Genomic DNA, 17,984 nt, shown 5'->3' with positions numbered 1-17,984 from the left:
CGCTAGGCTAACTACATGAATTAAAAAAACAAAGTGCTGCGCCGCCCCCTTGCCGACATAGTTGGACCTTGCAGTCTCTGCAGCCTATGTTATAAAAAGAGCTCACAGAGCCCCAGAAGGCCCACCTAAACCTGGAGCTACTCCACATCCTATTGTTATGACATTTCTCAATTACAGACACAAAGTGGCTATTCTTCGTGAAGCCAGGAATGAGCAGGATTTGTTTATAAATGGTGTAAAAGTTGCAATATACCAAGATTTTTCACTAGAAATACAGGAAAGAGGAGCTGCATTTATCCATGTTAAAAAGAGATTGCGTGAAAATCTGCATGCTGTTCCCGGTCAAGCTGAAAGTTATGCATAACAACAAAGCTCATTTCTTCTTCACTGCGGAAGAGGTTTCTCAGTGGCTGGATGAAAAAGGACTTGCTGCATGAGATGGAACGTTTCCTTTTCCCTCTTTTTTTCCTATGTGCTCCTGTGACTTTCATACAGTTCACCATTCAGATCAATTTGCACTGCTACTTACTCGCTTATTTCTTTGTTTCATACCAGTTTGATTCAGATGCCTAAAAGTATTAAACTTTGACTATTATTGTGTGATTCACCACTTATAGACATGTCCATTGGGTTTACAGTATTCATAGGAACTGAACTGCACCCATGGTAAAATACTCTGCTTTTCAATGGAAGCTGAACGGGCCACACATCCTGACCTCTGTCTAGGTGAACTTTCCTGTTTTCCTTTCTCAACCGTAAATGTCATGTCTGAAAACTGTATAAGATAATTAAGAGCGATTAAAGCTCAACGGATCCTGAAAGCAGATATTAAGGTTAATTCATCATGTGTAATGCTCAGTCAACATTGGACTGTTCCTCGGCCTGATTTAAATATTGCAAATTGGTGATTTCTATGAAAATCTGAGAAAGTTATCCATGTTGCTATGCAAATTTTACTACAGTTTCTGAAGTTCTGATCTGAGTGAGATAGTATTCAGCTACTTGTTATGGAGAGTTTCACAGGGCACACAATTTTAGCCTACATATGCACACTTTTTTTATCTTTTCAATAAGTTCTCTCTATCTCATTTTCCCTTGTTAAACGTGTTGAAGATGAATGCGTGTATGATTCTATGAATAACCTTATTTGCATACAGATTTAATCCTCAGGTATACAGGTTCTCTTGGACCTACAGTCTACAAAGGGACAAGTGTTATTGTTTATTATGCTGGTGTTACGAGTATTCTACTTAGCGAGGGTGGGGGAGGGCTGGCCAGAATGTACACCCAGTCTAAGTAAGTTCGGGGAATGAAACTTCCTGGAGTTGGGGTCAGGGAGTCGGGTTGGTTAGGGGAAGTTAAAGGGGTAAGTAAAAGGGGGGGGGGGGGGGGAATAGGAGGACCCTACAATACTACGCAGTTCTATACACTTATGATTTAGAATTTCTGTCCATGACTTCAGTGACCTTCAATTTTTACCTTTTATGATGACTGGGGATAATCTTCGTATAGTATCTTGGAATACCAGAGTTCTCAACAATGTTATAAAACAGAGGCTAGTGTTTGATTACTTAAAGAAATTAGAGCCCCACATTATATGCTTACAGGAAACTCACTTGACAGGTGAGAGAGTACTCTCCCTAAAAAAAAAAAAAAAAAAAAAAACCCTGGATCTCTAGCTACCATGTTTCCCATTTCTCAATTTTTTCCAGAGGGACGGCGGTATTAATAAGCAAAAAATTCTCTGCCTCTATAAGTGATGTTCAGGTTGACACAGTGGGGAGATACACAATAGTAACACTCTGCATAGAAGGCAGGAAATTAACGGTGGTGTCCTTATATATTCCCCCGCCATTCTTGGCCTCAGTCCTTGATGCCTTGTCTGTTAAACTTTGCGATCATCTAGACAATCCAATTATCGTTACAGGTGATTTTAATGCGGTTATTGATCCGCAGAAAGACAAACTAAACAAAAGTTTGCGCTCCTTCCCAGCACTAATTGATTGGATGAAGGGATTTGAGTTGACGGATATATGGAGATGGCGTTTTCCTGAAAGTTCAGACTTCTCCTGTTATTCAGGTCAATTCAAGTCTATGTCACAAATTGATGTGTATGGGTACTAGAGATCTTCTACCACTAGTTGAAGGGATTAAATATCTTCCGCATGGCATCTTCGACCACTCCCTGACTATATGTGATCTTTAATGCTATGCAACACAACAGAATGGGGTGTGGAAAATGGGACCATGGTGGCTAGAAGACCAAACTATTTTAATGCCCTGTTTAGAAGCTATAGAGAGGTATTGGGTTGAAAATCTGGGATCAGCGGATATGAATATATGTTGGGACGCTGGGAAAGCAGTTTTGAGCGGGGCCTTCAGGGAATCTATGTCTATTATAAGATAAATGACCAAGCATTGCATGAGTACACTGAAATGAAAGTTACAGAAACTAAGACTCAGTTGATACTAGCTCCAGGTCCAGACACTTACGGGGCATGGGCATTGGCTAGGAGAGCACACGAGCTTGCCTTGCTAAGACGTGCCAAACGTAAGGAGATTATCTTCAAACAGAGAGAATTTGAATTTGGGAATAAAAGTAGCAAGGTCCTGTCATATCTACTGAGGTCAAATTATTGCCAGGGAGTTTTACAACTTTTTTACATGGACTTGTACACTAACAGAACAGGTGACGCTGCAGATCCTTTATCCTCCTTTCTGGAGGAGATCGATCTGCCTTGTCTGGATGAGTCGGCCAGGGAGGCTTTGGATTCATCTATTTCAGAGGAGGAAATTGCAATTGCCCTGTCCTCATTTAAAAAGGCCAAATCACGAGGCTTAGATGGTCTCCCTGTCGAATTGTATACCAAAAGTAGGAAGATTTCTGTGCCTCAATTGGCTAGGATGTTTGCTCACTCTCTCTTTCAAAAGGCGTACTTCCAGACTCTTTATATGAAGCACTTATTATTTTATTGCCTAAACCAAACAAAAGTCCTGATCTATGTGAATCATACAGACCTATTTCTCTTATTAATACTGATGCCAAAATTTTAGCTAAGGTCCTAGCCAATCATCTCAATCAATATATTTCAAAATTGGTTCACGAGGATCAAACAGGCTTCATGCCAGGTAGATCCACCAAATTGAATATTCGGCGTCTTTTCTCCAATATCCAATTTCCTCATGGCAATGCAGGTTTCAGGGTCATAGTTTCACTCGACACTCATAAAGCCTTTGATACAGTCGAATGGCCATATCTGAGGGCTGTACTGAAAAAGATGGGGTTTGGGGAAAAGTTTAGAAAATGGTTTGATATCTTGTATGATCATCCTAGGGCTAGGATAAGGGTTAACTCACACATCTCCGACCCTTTCTTAATACAAATAGGAACGAGACAGGGATGCCCTTCATCCTCACTTCTCTTTGCATCGGCAATGGAGTCGATTGCGGAATGGATCAGAAAATCTGAAGTTATGGAGGGATTTCAAGTGCGTAAGTTGGAGGAGCGTATTTTATTATATGCTGACGATGTTCTGTTATACTTGGCAGGCCCGGGCCCCTCCTTAGTAGAGGTATTTTAATATTTATGAATCATTCCGGAAAGTCTCGGGCCTGAGAGTGAACTGGTCTAAATCCATTCTCTTCCCATTAGACCGTGATGCAATTGGTAGGATTCATCCTTCATCCAGGCTGATGGGGGCTGACTCCTTTAGATATCTTGGAATAAATGTATCAAGAGAAATAAGAGATTATATTCAGCATAACTTAACTCCTTTGCTTGAAAGCTCGGGTGATAGATTTTAAAACCTGGGGCAGGCTTCCATTAAATGTTGTTGGTAGAGCTACTACAGTCAAAATGGTCTATGCCCCCAAACTCCTTTATATGTTACAAATGTCTCCAATACAAATTCCCAAAAGCTTCTTTAAGCGTGTTGATTCAATGATAGCCAGATATATCTGAGGAGGCTCGATGCTGCGCTTGGCGTTGAGTACACTACGGCGCTACGCATGCCAACGTCATTTGGGGGCCTGGCCCTACCCAATTTTTATCTCTATTACCTTGCCGCTCAGTTAACATACATCCAGAAATGGATGAGTGCAGACAGGGTAGATGCATCTATGAACCTGGAGGCTGACATTGCCACTTCATATGAGGATTTAAGTAATGTAATCTACAGAGGAATAGCCCCACGTACGGAAGGTTCCGATCTTAATACTTCAGTCAAGATTTATCATGCAGCATCTAAATTGTTTCCCCAATCGGATAACATTATCTCCCCCAGTACTCCTCTTTAGGTGAATCCGAGGCTACCTGAGCTCCTAAAACTAGAAGATTATCAGTTCTGGTTCAAGCATGGGATGAAATCCGTTAACCATATTTTTGTAAACGGGAATTTGAAATCATTTGCTACACTCAGATCAGAATGCGGGCTGCCGAGACATTCACTATTTTACTATTTTCAACTCGGTGATGCTGTCAGGGTACAGTGGGGTACCTCTGGGGTCCTCATTGAGCCTTCTGAGTTAGAGCTGTTGGTGCTGAATAAAGATCAAACTAAACAAATTTTGAGATATTACTCAACCTTACCACAAAAATATGGTTTTCACAGATATGAGAAAGCAAAAACCAAATGACAGACTGAGTTTTTACATTCTCAGAATCAGATTGGTCTGAATTTAAATCGCATTATATCTCCACTGTTATAAGCGCTAATGATAAAATAATTCAAATAAAATGGTTCCATCAAACATACTATACTCCTGCCAGATTGTCTAAAATGAGTCGGGACAGCAGCTCGGGATGTTACAAATGTGGACTCCTAGGGGCAGACTTTATCCACTGTATTTGGAATTGCGATCTAGTCCAAAAATGTTGGGAATCTATAACGCAATTCTTGGCAACGCCCGGTCGATCTATCATTTAAGGCAGCCATGTTGGGTATTACTGATAATGCCACATGGAGCAAACATAAGCAGTTATTTCTCAGAATTGCCTTTTTCTATGCCAGAAAGTCTCTATTATTAAAATGGAAAACGCCTAATATTCCTACGTTGGATAATTTTAAATCTTTGGTTAATCAGAATTTACCTCTGTATAATCTCACATACCAAACTAGAGGTTATCCGGCAAAGTTTGATAAGGTATTGGAATTTATAGACGGAGAATTGTAACACAGTTATTCCTGGCTTGGACATTACAATCCGCGTATCCGATTTACATTTGAAACGCCTAAATGTATATGTTGCTGTTTTTGATGGTATTGAGGGTTAGAAGTCAAAGATCTAGCATAAAACTGAGTGTATTAATGCCTGTGTATGATATTTGTCAGTTGTAGTTGTAAGGGCCCCGGGTGTTTGGGGTGTGGGGAGGGGGTAAAGGGGTGGAGGGTGGTACTAAACTTTGGGAATGTTTTTTATCTGTATTTGCAAAACTTCAATAAAAATTCTCCTTAAAAAAAAAAAATAACAATACTGCAGCACAAAGCATGACTTTTCTGGAGACAAAAATAAAAAGGTTTGCTTGTCGAAGCCTTATTTTTGGGTCATAAATAGCCAGTTTTTTACTGCACTTACTGTATAGTATTCCCCCCCCCCCCCCTCTATTTGTAGGTACGCCAGTTTATACTTCTGCTGTGCCATAGAGGATCAGGACAATGAACTGCTGACACTGGAGACCGTCCATAGACTTGTGGAGCTGCTCGATAAATACTTTGGAAATGTAAGAGAAAAAACACACACACCACACACTTAATTGAACTAAATTCTTTATTTTGACGTTATTAAACTAAAATTTTACTTAAATCGGAATCAGCCAGTGTTTTTCCTCTGTTCCAATAGGTCAGCTACACTATTATAAGATCACGGGTGTCTTTATTTTAGGCAGAAAAACATGCCCTGAAAAGACAATTTCCAGCTTTTTTTTAAATAAATCCCACTCATAACGGCCAAGTGAAAGATACAATAGTGACAGTTTAGAAAAACAAAATATACAGGATACCCCCAAATAGTAAACTCAATGAGGTGTAACTAGTTATCTTTCTCATTGTTTATGCTAATAGTCTTAAAGTGACACTGAAGCAAAAATAAACTTATGATGAATTGTATGTGTAGTACAGATAATTAATAGAACACTAGCAGCAAAGAAAAGAGTTTCAATTTTTATTTTAGTTATATAGCGTTTTCTTTTAATAACATTGCATCATTCTGTTATATTTACAGTTTACAAACCACACACTGTATTTTTTAAGCGATGAAACAGAGCAGAGCTAATGACCATTTGAACTGCCCTGAAGTAAAACCCCATCTAAAGCTGCCGCTCGTGATATAGATAGATAGATAGATAGATAGATAGATAGATAGATAGATAGATAGATAGATAGATTGATTACATTTCAGAAAATAGGACTGTCTCTGACCCAAGTTGGGTCGGAGAGCTCAGAGCAGCTATTTTGCATAGATAACAACTCACTCAGGTATCATTCCCCTATTGTGGTTGAAGCAGAGAGAAATAAGAAAAGGTGATACATGGCGGCGAATGCAAGCGAGATAATTAGAGATTAAAGGTGTCCACTAACGGTCCTATTTCTAGCAAAAAATCGTTCAAGCGATCAGAAATTCTGATCGGATTGGTTGAAAATAATCTCAGTTGATGGGCACAATTGATTGTAAATGATTATAAAAAAAATTGTTCGACTAGATTTTTGTCAAACCAAAATTTGAATTTTCTTGATTGGTTGTGATAGATTGGAAGCAAAGATTGGCTCATTGATGGTGTATTGAACGATTTTTCCTTTGATCAAAATTTCTGATCACTCAAACGATTTTTCGATAGAAATTGGACCGTTAGTGGCCACCTTAAGTCTATAGCAATCAGTGTGTGACAGCTGGGGTGGGCTGAGTGGAGGGCTGCACTTTGGTGTCTCAGCCTCGGGTGCTAGAGGACCTTGTCCCGGCTCTGCTGGAAACAATATGAGACTCTGGTCTTTGCTACTAATGTTCTATTTCTTAGCTGTATTACACATACAATTCATTATATCATAAGTTTATTTTCACTTCAGATTAAGCTACATACACAGGTTGGGTTGAACTTGGCTAGCGCTGGCTGATGGACTGTCTAAGGCGAAAATCTAGCAAATATCTAGTGTGTGTACAGTGGCTGCCTGGCGTCCCCTAAAGATCTGCCATGCCAAATCTTGAGTGACCCCTGATGTCCAAGTAACCCCTGAGTGAACTGTTTTTCCCACTCACTCAATCCAAAAACCCGCTCTGTTGTACATTGCTTGTTTTCCTCTGCGCCCCTTCATAAGATGCTTCACTTGTCTACAGGCTAGTGATGCTTCTTTACAGCATCAAGCCCTGTCACCCATAGGATCGATCTTGATCCCTGCTGGGTGACAGTCCTCATATGTGTGCACGAGGCTTTACTTGTGATCAATTGTAAGCACGTGGGTAGTGCAGTATAAAGTAGCCGTCCCTGGAGCATTCCAGTGCTTGGAAGTACAATTGAGGGCAAACAACTATGGGTGTCAGCACTGTCAGAAGATCTCCGAGATAAATCTAGAGATAGCTATAAGTCAGAAAGCATTTCAAAGGCTCTCTCTATCCATAGAGGAGCACGGTAAAGTATATAACTAAGAAGTGAAAGGTGTTTAATAAAGCTAGGACACTTCCTGTATCATACCTGTTCCTCCAAACTGAGTGGAATAACTAGTAGGAAACTGGCTAAGGAGGCTACCATTAGGCTTGGGTCCACTTATTACAGTATTCTGATGTTCTCAGCAATAACATTCACACACACTCATACTATAGTGAAAACATACTATGGTGTGTTAATGCATGATACAGTTGTCGCATTTATATGAAGTCATTAAAGAGGAACTGTTGTAAAAAATATAATGACTATTATTATTATTATTATTATTATTATTATTATTATTATTATATATGTTTTTACAATATTCATTTATAAATTATTTATTTCAGTGTTTTTGCCCATTGTAAAACCTTTCCTCTCCTTGATTTACATTATAAAATGTATCACAGGTTGCAGAATTCCGCTTAGCTAATCAGCCTAAGCTAATCATCACCGGGGGGGGGGGGGGGTTGTGCTGCATTCAATATACATTGTTTCTGATAGTGAAACCAGTAAAAGTGCGTATCCTAAATAGTCGACTGCATTTTACTATACAGTCATGGCCGAAATTCCTGGCACCCCAGAAATTTTTCCAGAAAATCAAGTATTTCTCACAGAAAGGTATTGCAGTAACACGTTTTGCTGTACACATGTTTATTCCCTGTGTGTGCATTGGAACAAAACAAAAAAAGGGAGGAAAATAAGCAAATTGGACATAATGTTTCCCAAAGCTCCAAAAATGGGCTGGACAACATTATTGGCACCCTTTCAAAATTGTGGATAAATAAGATTGTTTCAAGCATGTGATGCTCCTGGGGCAAGTAACAGGTGTGGGCAAATTAGGAATCACGCCCAAAAGCAGATAAAAGGAGAGAAGTTCACTTAGTCTTTGCAGGATATTCCATATAAAACATCCAAATACACTTTAGCATATACACTGTAAAATATACATAAATGGAGAGCAATGAGATTTACATAAGGCCTCTCTTTTATGTATATCAAACTATAAGTGCGTTGTACAGTGCGTATGCTACGCTAGGGTCCGTGCTAGTGATGCCCACTCACCCGCGCTAGCAATCAATGCCTCCACTATGTTACTGCTGCCCGTTCCTCGCCCCTGCTAGCAGTCATTGCCCCCAGTCTGCGCTGGCAAAGTGCCTGCCCATCCTGCTTGTGGTGATGTGCCTGTCCATCCTGCTTGTCCACATGCGGCAAAACCGCAGCGGTAGCACTCACCCATCCATCCATGGTGCTCGTTTCTTGCTACCGCTGCGGTTTAACTGCAGTTGCCGGGGAAATGTTTGCTAGCGACGGCGAGGAACCGGCAGCAGTAACATAGAGTGGGCATTGATTGCTAGCATGCACTTACGTAAAGGCTAGCACAGACAGAGGGGTCTCTAACAAAAACGGGGGGCACAGATTGCTAACATGGATGGGGGGGCCTTGTTAACATAAATGGGGCACAGATTGCTAGCAAGTCCTGGGGGAGGAGCGCAGGGATGCGCGTACTTCCCTGCTTGAATGGCGGAGCTCCGCTCTGTCAACAGTCTGCCAGCCGCGATCGTTGCTGGCAGACAGAAACGATAGTAAACGGCCGTTTGTTTTCGTTGTACAGTGCTGCGATCTACCACAGTGCTGACCTGGGGACAGCCTTGTCACTTGGCTGTCCCCTGAAGCGGCTCAGCACGCAATCCCCTCTCCTAGGCTGATGCCTATGAGAGAGGATTGCCCTGATTGGATCTCAGGGGGAGGGAGGGAAAAAAATGGATGTTTTTATCCAAAATTAAAATAAGTAAATAAAAAAACAAAACAAAAACAGAACATGGCAGCAGCGATTAGAGCCCACCAACAGAAAGCACTGTAGGGGGGCAGACTCCTTTGGCTGCTAACTTGTATGGCCGTGCAAAAAACTGTTAAAGCTGCAGTGTGCTGAATTGGAAAAAATAGCCTGTTCACTAGGGGGGTGTAAGCATGTGGTCTTTAACTAGTTACCATAAATAGGGGACACAGATTGCGAACATGGATGGGGGGCCTTCATTACCTCATGTTTTCATGTAACGTTAAACATTGTTTAGGGAGGAACCATAAGACACACCCGCACCATGGACGCACCTAATTTTTAGTATTTTTTTCCTGGTTTTTATGTCTTCTTAATCTAGGTGCGTCTTATAGTCCGGAGCGTTTTATAGTCCGAAAAATACGGTATATGTCAGCCTAGGAACTTAGAAATTGTGGATTAATATTATTTTGAAAAAATAAAAATAGAACCTATAACAAAGTGCCCCAGTATGAAATATGCAACCACAATCAATTTGTAGGTTCCCCCGGGTAAAAGAAGCAAAGCAACTATATTTAACATGGAACTGTCTTTATTCCCTCTAGGTCTGTGAGCTGGACATAATATTTAACTTTGAGAAAGCATATTTCATCTTGGATGAGTTTCTGATGGGTGGAGAAATTCAGGAGACGTCCAAAGAGCTGGTGGTGAGATCCATTGAGGACTCGGACATGTTACAGGAGGTAATTGGCACAGACTCTGCTTTCTGGTTGACCTTGTATGCCAACTCTGCTGTTTCATCCCATGACATATGAGCTGGGCAACTGTTTACTTTTCAAATGTCAGTTTGTCTTTTGTCTGTAATCTAAGCAAACTCTGCATAATTTGGACTTTAACTGTGCTGTGTTCTTTTCATTATAGAGTTTTATTATTACACATTTCCTTGGCTAAGTCCTATTCGATCAGGAAAACCATCAATAGCTACCTGATATCAACTGTTTATGTGCTAAACAACTTGTACCATTCAACATCTGTTCAGATTTCAGCAGAGATGTTATATTGATGCTTCTCTTTTCTCCTCTATGCCACTGACTTTGTACTCTCTATACTACAAAGCTGTGTACTGCTCCCGCCTGCCCCAAACTGCTACTGCTTGCTTTGCATGATCATGTAGTTTAGACCGCATGGAGGTGGAGCTCAGACCAGTGGCGGACACAGCCAGCATCGGGCCCCTGTGCAAAATTCCAATTAGGGGCCCCAGCGCGCCACTGCAAAAAATGGGCGTGGTTACAACCAATGGGCATGGCAATGACCAGATGAGGGCGGAGCTAACTAATTTAACGTGAACCCGAAGTGAGAGTGATATGGAGGCTGCCATATTTATTTCCTTTTAAACAATACTTGTTGCCTGGCTGCCCTGCTGATCTATTTGGCTGCAGTAATTAACTGAATTACACCAGAAACAAGCATGCAGCTAATCTTCTCAGTTCTGACAATGTTGTCAGAAACCCCTGACCTGCTGCATTCTTGTTCAGGGTCTATGGTTGAAAGAATAAGAGGCAGAGGAACAGCATGGCAGCCAGGCAACTGGTATTGCTTAAAAGGAGATAAATATGGCAGCCTCAATATTATTCTCACCTAAGGTTCCCTTGAAAAGTACAATGCAAAGACAGTGGGCCCAAGTTTTGGTGACCCTTTCCCCAGAAAATTCACATAATTGTGCAGGTTTTCTCAAGAAAATACACATAATGTGAGCAGATTTGCCCAGAAAATATGTTCAATTATGTCGGCAGATTGTACCAGAAAATACATTCAATCATGTCGGCAGATTTGACCAAAAAACACGTTCAATCATGTGGCAGATTTGCCCAGAAAATATATGCAATCATGTCGGCAGATTTGACCACAAAATACGTGCAATCATGTCGGCAGATTTGCCCAGAAAATACGTGCAATTATGTCGGCAGATTTGACCAGAAAATACGTGCAATCATGTCGGCAGATTTGACCAAAAACACGTTCAATCATGTGGCAGATTTGCCCAGAAAATACATGCAATCATGTGGGCAGATTTGCCCAGAAAATACATGCAATCATGTGGGCAGATTTGCCCAGAAAATACATGCAATCATGTGGGCAGATTTGCCCAGAAAATACATGCAATCATGTCGGCAGATTTGCCCAGAAAATACCTGCAATCATGTCGGCAGATTTGCCCAGAAAATACCTGCAATCATGTCGGCAGATTTGCCCAGAAAATACCTGCAATCATGTCGGCAGATTTGCCCAGAAAATACCTGCAATCATGTCGGCAGATTTGACCAGAAAATACGTGCAATCTTGTCGGCAGATTTGACCAGAAAATACGTGCAATCATGTCGGCAGATTTGCCCAGAAAATACGTGCAATCATGTCGGCAGATTTGCCCAGAAAATACGTGCAATCATGTCGGCAGATTTGCCCTGAAAATACGTGCAATCATGTCGGCAGATTTGCCCAGAACATACACCTGCTAATATAAAAAAAAAAAAAAAACATTTACTCACCTGCAGCAGCAGACCTCCGGACCTAGCCTCCATCCGGTGCGCAGCTCCCGTGGGTAGGTAGGTAGCCTGGTGGGTGGGTAGGTAGGTGGGTGGGTAGATGGGTAGGTAGCCGGGTGGGTAGGTAGGTAGCCTGGTGGGTGGGTAGGTAACCGGGTGGGTAAGTTGGTTGCCGGGTGGGTGGGTAGGTAGGTAGGTAGCCTGGTGGGTGGGTAGGTAGTTAGCCTGGTGGGAGGGGTGGGTAGGTAGGTAGCCTGGAGGGTAGGTAGGTAGCCTGGTGGGTGGGTAGCCGGGTAGCTGGTGGGCTAATAGGTAGCTAGCCGGGTGGGGGGCCCAACTCCAATCCTCCCTCCCTCACCTCGGGGGAGGGGGGGCCTCCCTCCTAGTACGCGCAGCAGAAGAGCGGGAGAGCGGCAAATATAGAAAGTCTCCGGCGGTTCCAGCAGGCGCTAGAGGTTCAGCCACCTGGTCTACGCTGTCTCCTCTCCTCTGTATGCCGCTCGCTACTTCCTGGTTTAGTAGCGAGCAGCATACAGAGGAGAGGAGACAGTGTAGACCAGGCGGCTGAACCTCTAGCGCCTGCTGGGACCGCCGGAGCCTCCCTATATCTGCCGCTCTTCCGCCACATGAGGGGGGGCCCCGAGGTGAGGGGGGGTATAGGAGTCAGGGCCCCCAAGGGAAAAAATAATAAAAAAAAAAACAGCAATACTTAATGGGCCTCTAAAGCAACGAAACTTCAGGGGCCCTAGTGCGGTGGCACGGCCGTATGTCCGCCCCTGGCTCAGACTGAGATACCTGAGAGCAGTCCAGCCTACAACAATACAAGAAGTGGCTGGTAAAGGGGCTGCTGAGCAGTTATTTGAAGTAATTTTATCTGGGTGAAAAAAGATGCTAGAAGCAGTAATCCCAATCCTAGCTCGGGGTAACAGCCAGGGGGTATATGGACACAGCACAGCAACAATTATAACACCCCTCCCCTTGGGTCTAGGGATTCGCTGCCCGTCTCCTCTGTGTACTCCAAGGCTCTCTATCCCTTGGGTGAGATAGCCGTTTGTCACATGACGACAGATGGTGATCTTACCATAGAGGTATAGTGCCCCCTGGAGGACAGGAGGGAGAATTGCAGCACTGGATCCCGGGTAGGTGAGTAATGTGCAGGGCTACTGCAGATTTCTCTGGAGGTCTGATTGTCGTCGTCCCCCCCCCCCCCCCCCCCTGCTTTTCGGGTCTATAAGCTAAGGACAAAATTGTACTGCTTTTAAACTCTAAATTCAGGAAAGGATCGTACCGCCAGGGAGGTTAAGCTGCCTTCATACCCAACTCCACCCCCACACCAGTCATCTTCTTGGGGAGATCCTTAAAGAGACTCCGTAACAAAAATTGCATCCTGTTTTTTATCATCCTACAAGTTCCAAAAGCTATTCTAATGTGTTCTAGCTTACTGCAGCACTTTCTACTATCACAGTCTCTGTAATAAATCAATGTATCTTTCCCCTGTCAGACTTGTCGGCCTGTGTCTGGAAGGCTGCCAAGTTCTTCAGTGTTGTGGTTCTGCTATGAACTCCCCCTTCCAGGCCCCTCTATGCACACTGCCTGTGTATTATTTAGATTAGGGCAGCTTCTCTCTTCTCTCTTATCTTTTACAAGCTGGATAAATCGTCCTCTGAGCTGGCTGGGCTTTCACATACTGAAGAATTACAGACAAGGGCAAAGCTGTTTGCAGGAAGAGACGAGCAGCCTGAAACTTCAGTGCATGAGAACAGGGGGAAAGAAACACACAAATGATCTCTTGAGATTCAAAAGGAAGGCTGTATACAGCCTGCTTGTGTATGGATGTATTTTCTATGTGTGGACATACTGTACATCAACCTACTTCCTGTTTTGGTGGCCATTTTGTTTGTTTATAAACAAACTTTTTAAAACTGTTTTCAACCACTTTTAATGCGGCGAGGAGCGGCGAAATTGTGTCAGAGGGTAATAGGAGATGTCCCCTAACGCACTGGTATGTTTACTTTTGTGCGATTTTTAACAATACATATTCTCTTTAAGAGACTGAATGACCCTGTGACCACTCAAGTACAACTCCCTTTATCCAGAGAGTGGGCTGCAGATTGTAATTGTTAACCACTTGAGCCCCAGAGGTTTATACCCCCCTATTGACCAGCAGGGCCAGCGCTACCATAGAGGCAAAGGAGGCAGCTGCCCCAGGGCCCCAGAGCTTGTAGGGGCTCCCAGTGGCTACAAGAGGAAAAAAAAAATTCAAATCGGCCTTATTTTTGAGAAAATCGATTTTAAAGTTTCAAAGGGAAAAAAAAATACACATTTAAAAACCTGCCGACTTTAATGGTTAATAGAAAATCCACCTTAAATGCTAGAAACCCTACATTTGCAGGATATGTTAAAGAGTTATAGTTATAGTTTTTGAGAAAATCGATTTTTAAAGTTTTTTTGAAGGAAAAAAGTATACTTTTAAATGCGGTAAATGTAATTTTTAGTAGCAAACCTAACGGTAGTGTAATTTTACATGCATCAAACGAAAGCACAATACATTTCCTGACTGGGTTTCCAGGGGGTCTATACGCAGCCGCAGCGCTTTGGCCAGGGATCGCTATACAGCCGCAATATGGCTGTATGAAGATCCCTGGCATTTTTTCCTATTTTCCCAATTTTTTTTTTATGTTTAGAGTGTGGAAATTAAAAAAAAAAATTATGTGGGGTCCCCCCTACTGAAACTTTTTAACCCCCTGTCCCCCATGCAGGCTGGGATAGCCAGAATGTGGAGCTCCGACCGATTGGGACTTCACACCCTGACTATACCAGCTGCAAAAAAGGTCCCCTAATGCCGATTTTTGTTCCAGGGTATATGTGGGGGGGGGCCCCAGGTTTATTTTGCCCTGGGGCCCCATTGTTGCTTAAACCGGCCCTGTTGACCGGGCCATTTTTTACAATTCGGCACTTTACAACTTTAACGGTTTATTGCTCGGTCATACAACTTGGCACCCAAATTAATTTTTACCCCCTTTTTCTTCTCACAAATAGAGCTTTCTTTTGAAGGTATTTGATTGCTGCTGCTATTTTTAGTCTTTTTATTATATTATAAAAAGTTTTTTTAAAAAATTGTGTAAAAAAAAAAAAAAAAAAATTCTCCCCCACCCTAAATTGGCCTTAGACTAAGATACATACACTACACGATACATGCATAGATGTATGACTATGGTAGGGATTAGTTTGTGAGTGCCTCCGAGGGACAGTTAGTGACAGCGTCTGTACAGCATTGCGTAAAATGTGTGCGCTATATAAATTCTGTATAATTAAATATAAAAGATAAACGGCCTGCCAGTGCCGATCATTGGCTGGCAGGCTGATGGCTGTTGTCCGCTGAACACACTGATGGGTGTGAGCGCTAGCTCCGGTCAAATCTCATTCCTCGTGAGATGATGCATATATGCGTCACGGAGGAACAAGAGCGCCAATCTGGGTTAGGCAGTCTGCAGCTGGTTAAAAGATTTGTAAATGCATACATAAATTAGTACAAATATAGTTCATTTCCTCATGGGGGATTATCAGACTTTTCTTATTTTCGAAAGTACCTTGCAGTTGCTCAGTCCAACTGCTAATATAAATCCTTTCCAGGGAGTGCTTTTGTAAAGAATGAAGGAAATGCTGAGAATCCCCCATGAGGTGATGGACTAGATTTATACTACCTACTATACGTGACAGTGAAGTGGTAAAAAGTAATTTATTATATATATATATATATATATATATATATACCGTACATATTATATGCACCTATTGTAAATGTTACAATTTTTCGGGATAGTGGCCCTTTAATAAAGCATAACTTATGCATATGACTTGTATCCGAGACAAGCAGAAAGGACCCCACCATAGTCTGTAATGTGAATTACGGCTATAGTGGCATTCAGAGGGCAATTCCGAAAAAACTGTGCAATTCAGCCACCTGCAATACCTGGCAGCCAAATTGCAACCTACCCCTGAGTCCATAACTGCCTGGAGGGGGAATAGTAATTAATGCGGGGGGAGGTCACAAGTGCGTACATGCGAAAAAGGGTGCCCTTTTTGCATTTATGTAGAGAAAACAAAGGCAAAGGTCCAGAACCTCTGATAGTGTAGTACCTTAGACAAATGGAACAATCTAGTCTATCAAATTTATACTCGCAAAATTGGGTTGCCACCAAGGCAACCACTGAGATCACAGGTGGGGAAATTAGACCCGACCCTACTCGGGATAAAAGTCGCTCTCTGTAGTGGTGTAAGCATTATAGTATTTGAACAGTAAAAATTCACTTTATTTGTGGCTCCAACAAGTTGTTGGAGCTTGGCTTGTGTAAGTCTACTGTGGGAGGGAAGTCCACCACTACCTTCCTTTTTTAAAAGTTTTTTTTTTTTAAACCTTTTATTCTACAATTGGTGCCTCTGTTATACTGTTTACACCACTTTTTGCATGTATGCACTTGTGACAACCCCCGACTCTTTCTTTTTGTTCTATGTTGGAAGACTCCATGGAGTGTATGTGACTGTCAGTTGGCTTTGCAGTGAGTGCAATAGCTGAGTGAAACTGGGAAAAATGTAGGAATAATTTGCTATGACCTTCCTCGAGAGATACTAGTTAAAGAGGAACTCCAGTGAAAATAATGTCCTAAAAAAAAGTGCTTCATTTTTACAATAATAATGTATAAATGATTTAGCCAGTGTTTGCCCATTGTTAAAGCTTTCCTCTCCCTGATTTACATTCTGAGATTTATCACATGGTGACATTTTTACTGCTGGCAGGTGATGTCACTGGAAGTAGCTGCTGCTTGCTTTTTTGGCAGTTGGAAACCGCTGTAAACAGCTATTTCCCACAATGCAATGAGGTTCACAGACAGGAAACTGCTAGGACCATGGTCCTCACAGTTTCCTGTGGGAGGTGTTTCACCACAATATCAGCCATACAGAGCTCCCTGATGATCCGTTTGAGAAAAGGAATAGATTTCTCATGGGAAAGGGGGTATCAGCTACTGAGTGAGATGAAGTTCAGTTCTTGGTCACGGTTTTCTCTTTAATATTAGGTCCAGTATGTTAATAACAAACGAAGTGCCAGATTTGTGTGGAGCTGATCAGCACATTCATGTTGTACGTGTAATGACCGCCTTTATTTTATTTCCAGACGATGGAAGAATATATGAACAAACCAACGTTTTGAGCTGGGGAACAGATCTGCCTGTAACAGGAGCAGACTATCTATGCTGAGGGTTTGTTTGGACAGCACAGACTCCAGGTAACCTCTATGAAGAGACAGCACTGCTGGGAGGGGCACCTGCCAAACCTGCCACAGGGACCAGGAATCATGAGGGACATAATTACCAAGGCTACCTTTCTGAACCCTTTGCAGCAATATGGACCTAAAGCACACCCTGTGCACAGGGATGACATGTATGCAAGGAAAAACTTGCTTTTTAAATGACAAATAAAATATTTTTATATGTATATTTTGGGCTCTTGTAATACAGACGACAGCTGTCTGGCTGAAGGTGTTTATAGAAAATACTTGTTTTCAAATTATGTGTTTTATTAATAAGTGCACTTTTATAGCAGTCATCATAGAGTGGCATTACAGCTAAACTAAAAAGCACAATGTAATACAACTGTATATGCATTAAAATCATTAAATACATTTTATATGCAGTGTGTAGAAGTACCTAATTCTGCCTTGTGTGATCCCTTAAAGAGGAACTCCAGTAAAAATAACGTAATGAAAACAGTGCTTAATTTTTACAATCATTATGTATAAATGATTTAGTCAGTGTTGCTCATGGTAAAATCTTTCTTCTCACTGATTTACAGTCTGAAATTTATCATATGGCGACATTTTTACTGCTGGCAGGTGATGTCAGTGGAAGCAGTTGCTGCTTGCTTTTTTTGGCAGTTGGAAACAGCTGTTATTTCCCACAATGCAACAAGGCTCCCACAGTGTGATGTCAGCATCTCAATGCTATGAGGTGCTGACATCACACTGTGGAAGGGG

At 42.0% G+C, this 17,984-nt stretch overlaps 1 protein-coding gene across 1 annotated transcript in view; it reads left to right on the top strand.

Moving 5' to 3' along the window:
* The window catches only part of AP1S3 (adaptor related protein complex 1 subunit sigma 3), a 55,407-nt gene extending 37,753 nt beyond the window's left edge, over positions 1–17,654 (top strand). The window contains exons 3-5 of the mRNA XM_068279192.1: positions 5,611–5,719; positions 10,016–10,153; positions 17,127–17,654. Of these exons, the coding sequence (XP_068135293.1) occupies positions 5,611–5,719; positions 10,016–10,153; positions 17,127–17,162 (283 nt within the window). The 3' untranslated portion in view covers positions 17,163–17,654. The remainder of the gene's footprint in view (positions 1–5,610; positions 5,720–10,015; positions 10,154–17,126) is intronic.
* Positions 17,655–17,984: the final 330 nt, after the last annotated feature.

Source organism: Hyperolius riggenbachi, chromosome 4 (genome assembly GCF_040937935.1).
Source record: "Hyperolius riggenbachi isolate aHypRig1 chromosome 4, aHypRig1.pri, whole genome shotgun sequence".
NCBI classification, from domain to species: Eukaryota; Metazoa; Chordata; class Amphibia; order Anura; family Hyperoliidae; genus Hyperolius; species Hyperolius riggenbachi.
Note: the sequence above shows the minus strand (reverse complement) of the source record. Positions and strands in the feature narration are given on the sequence as shown.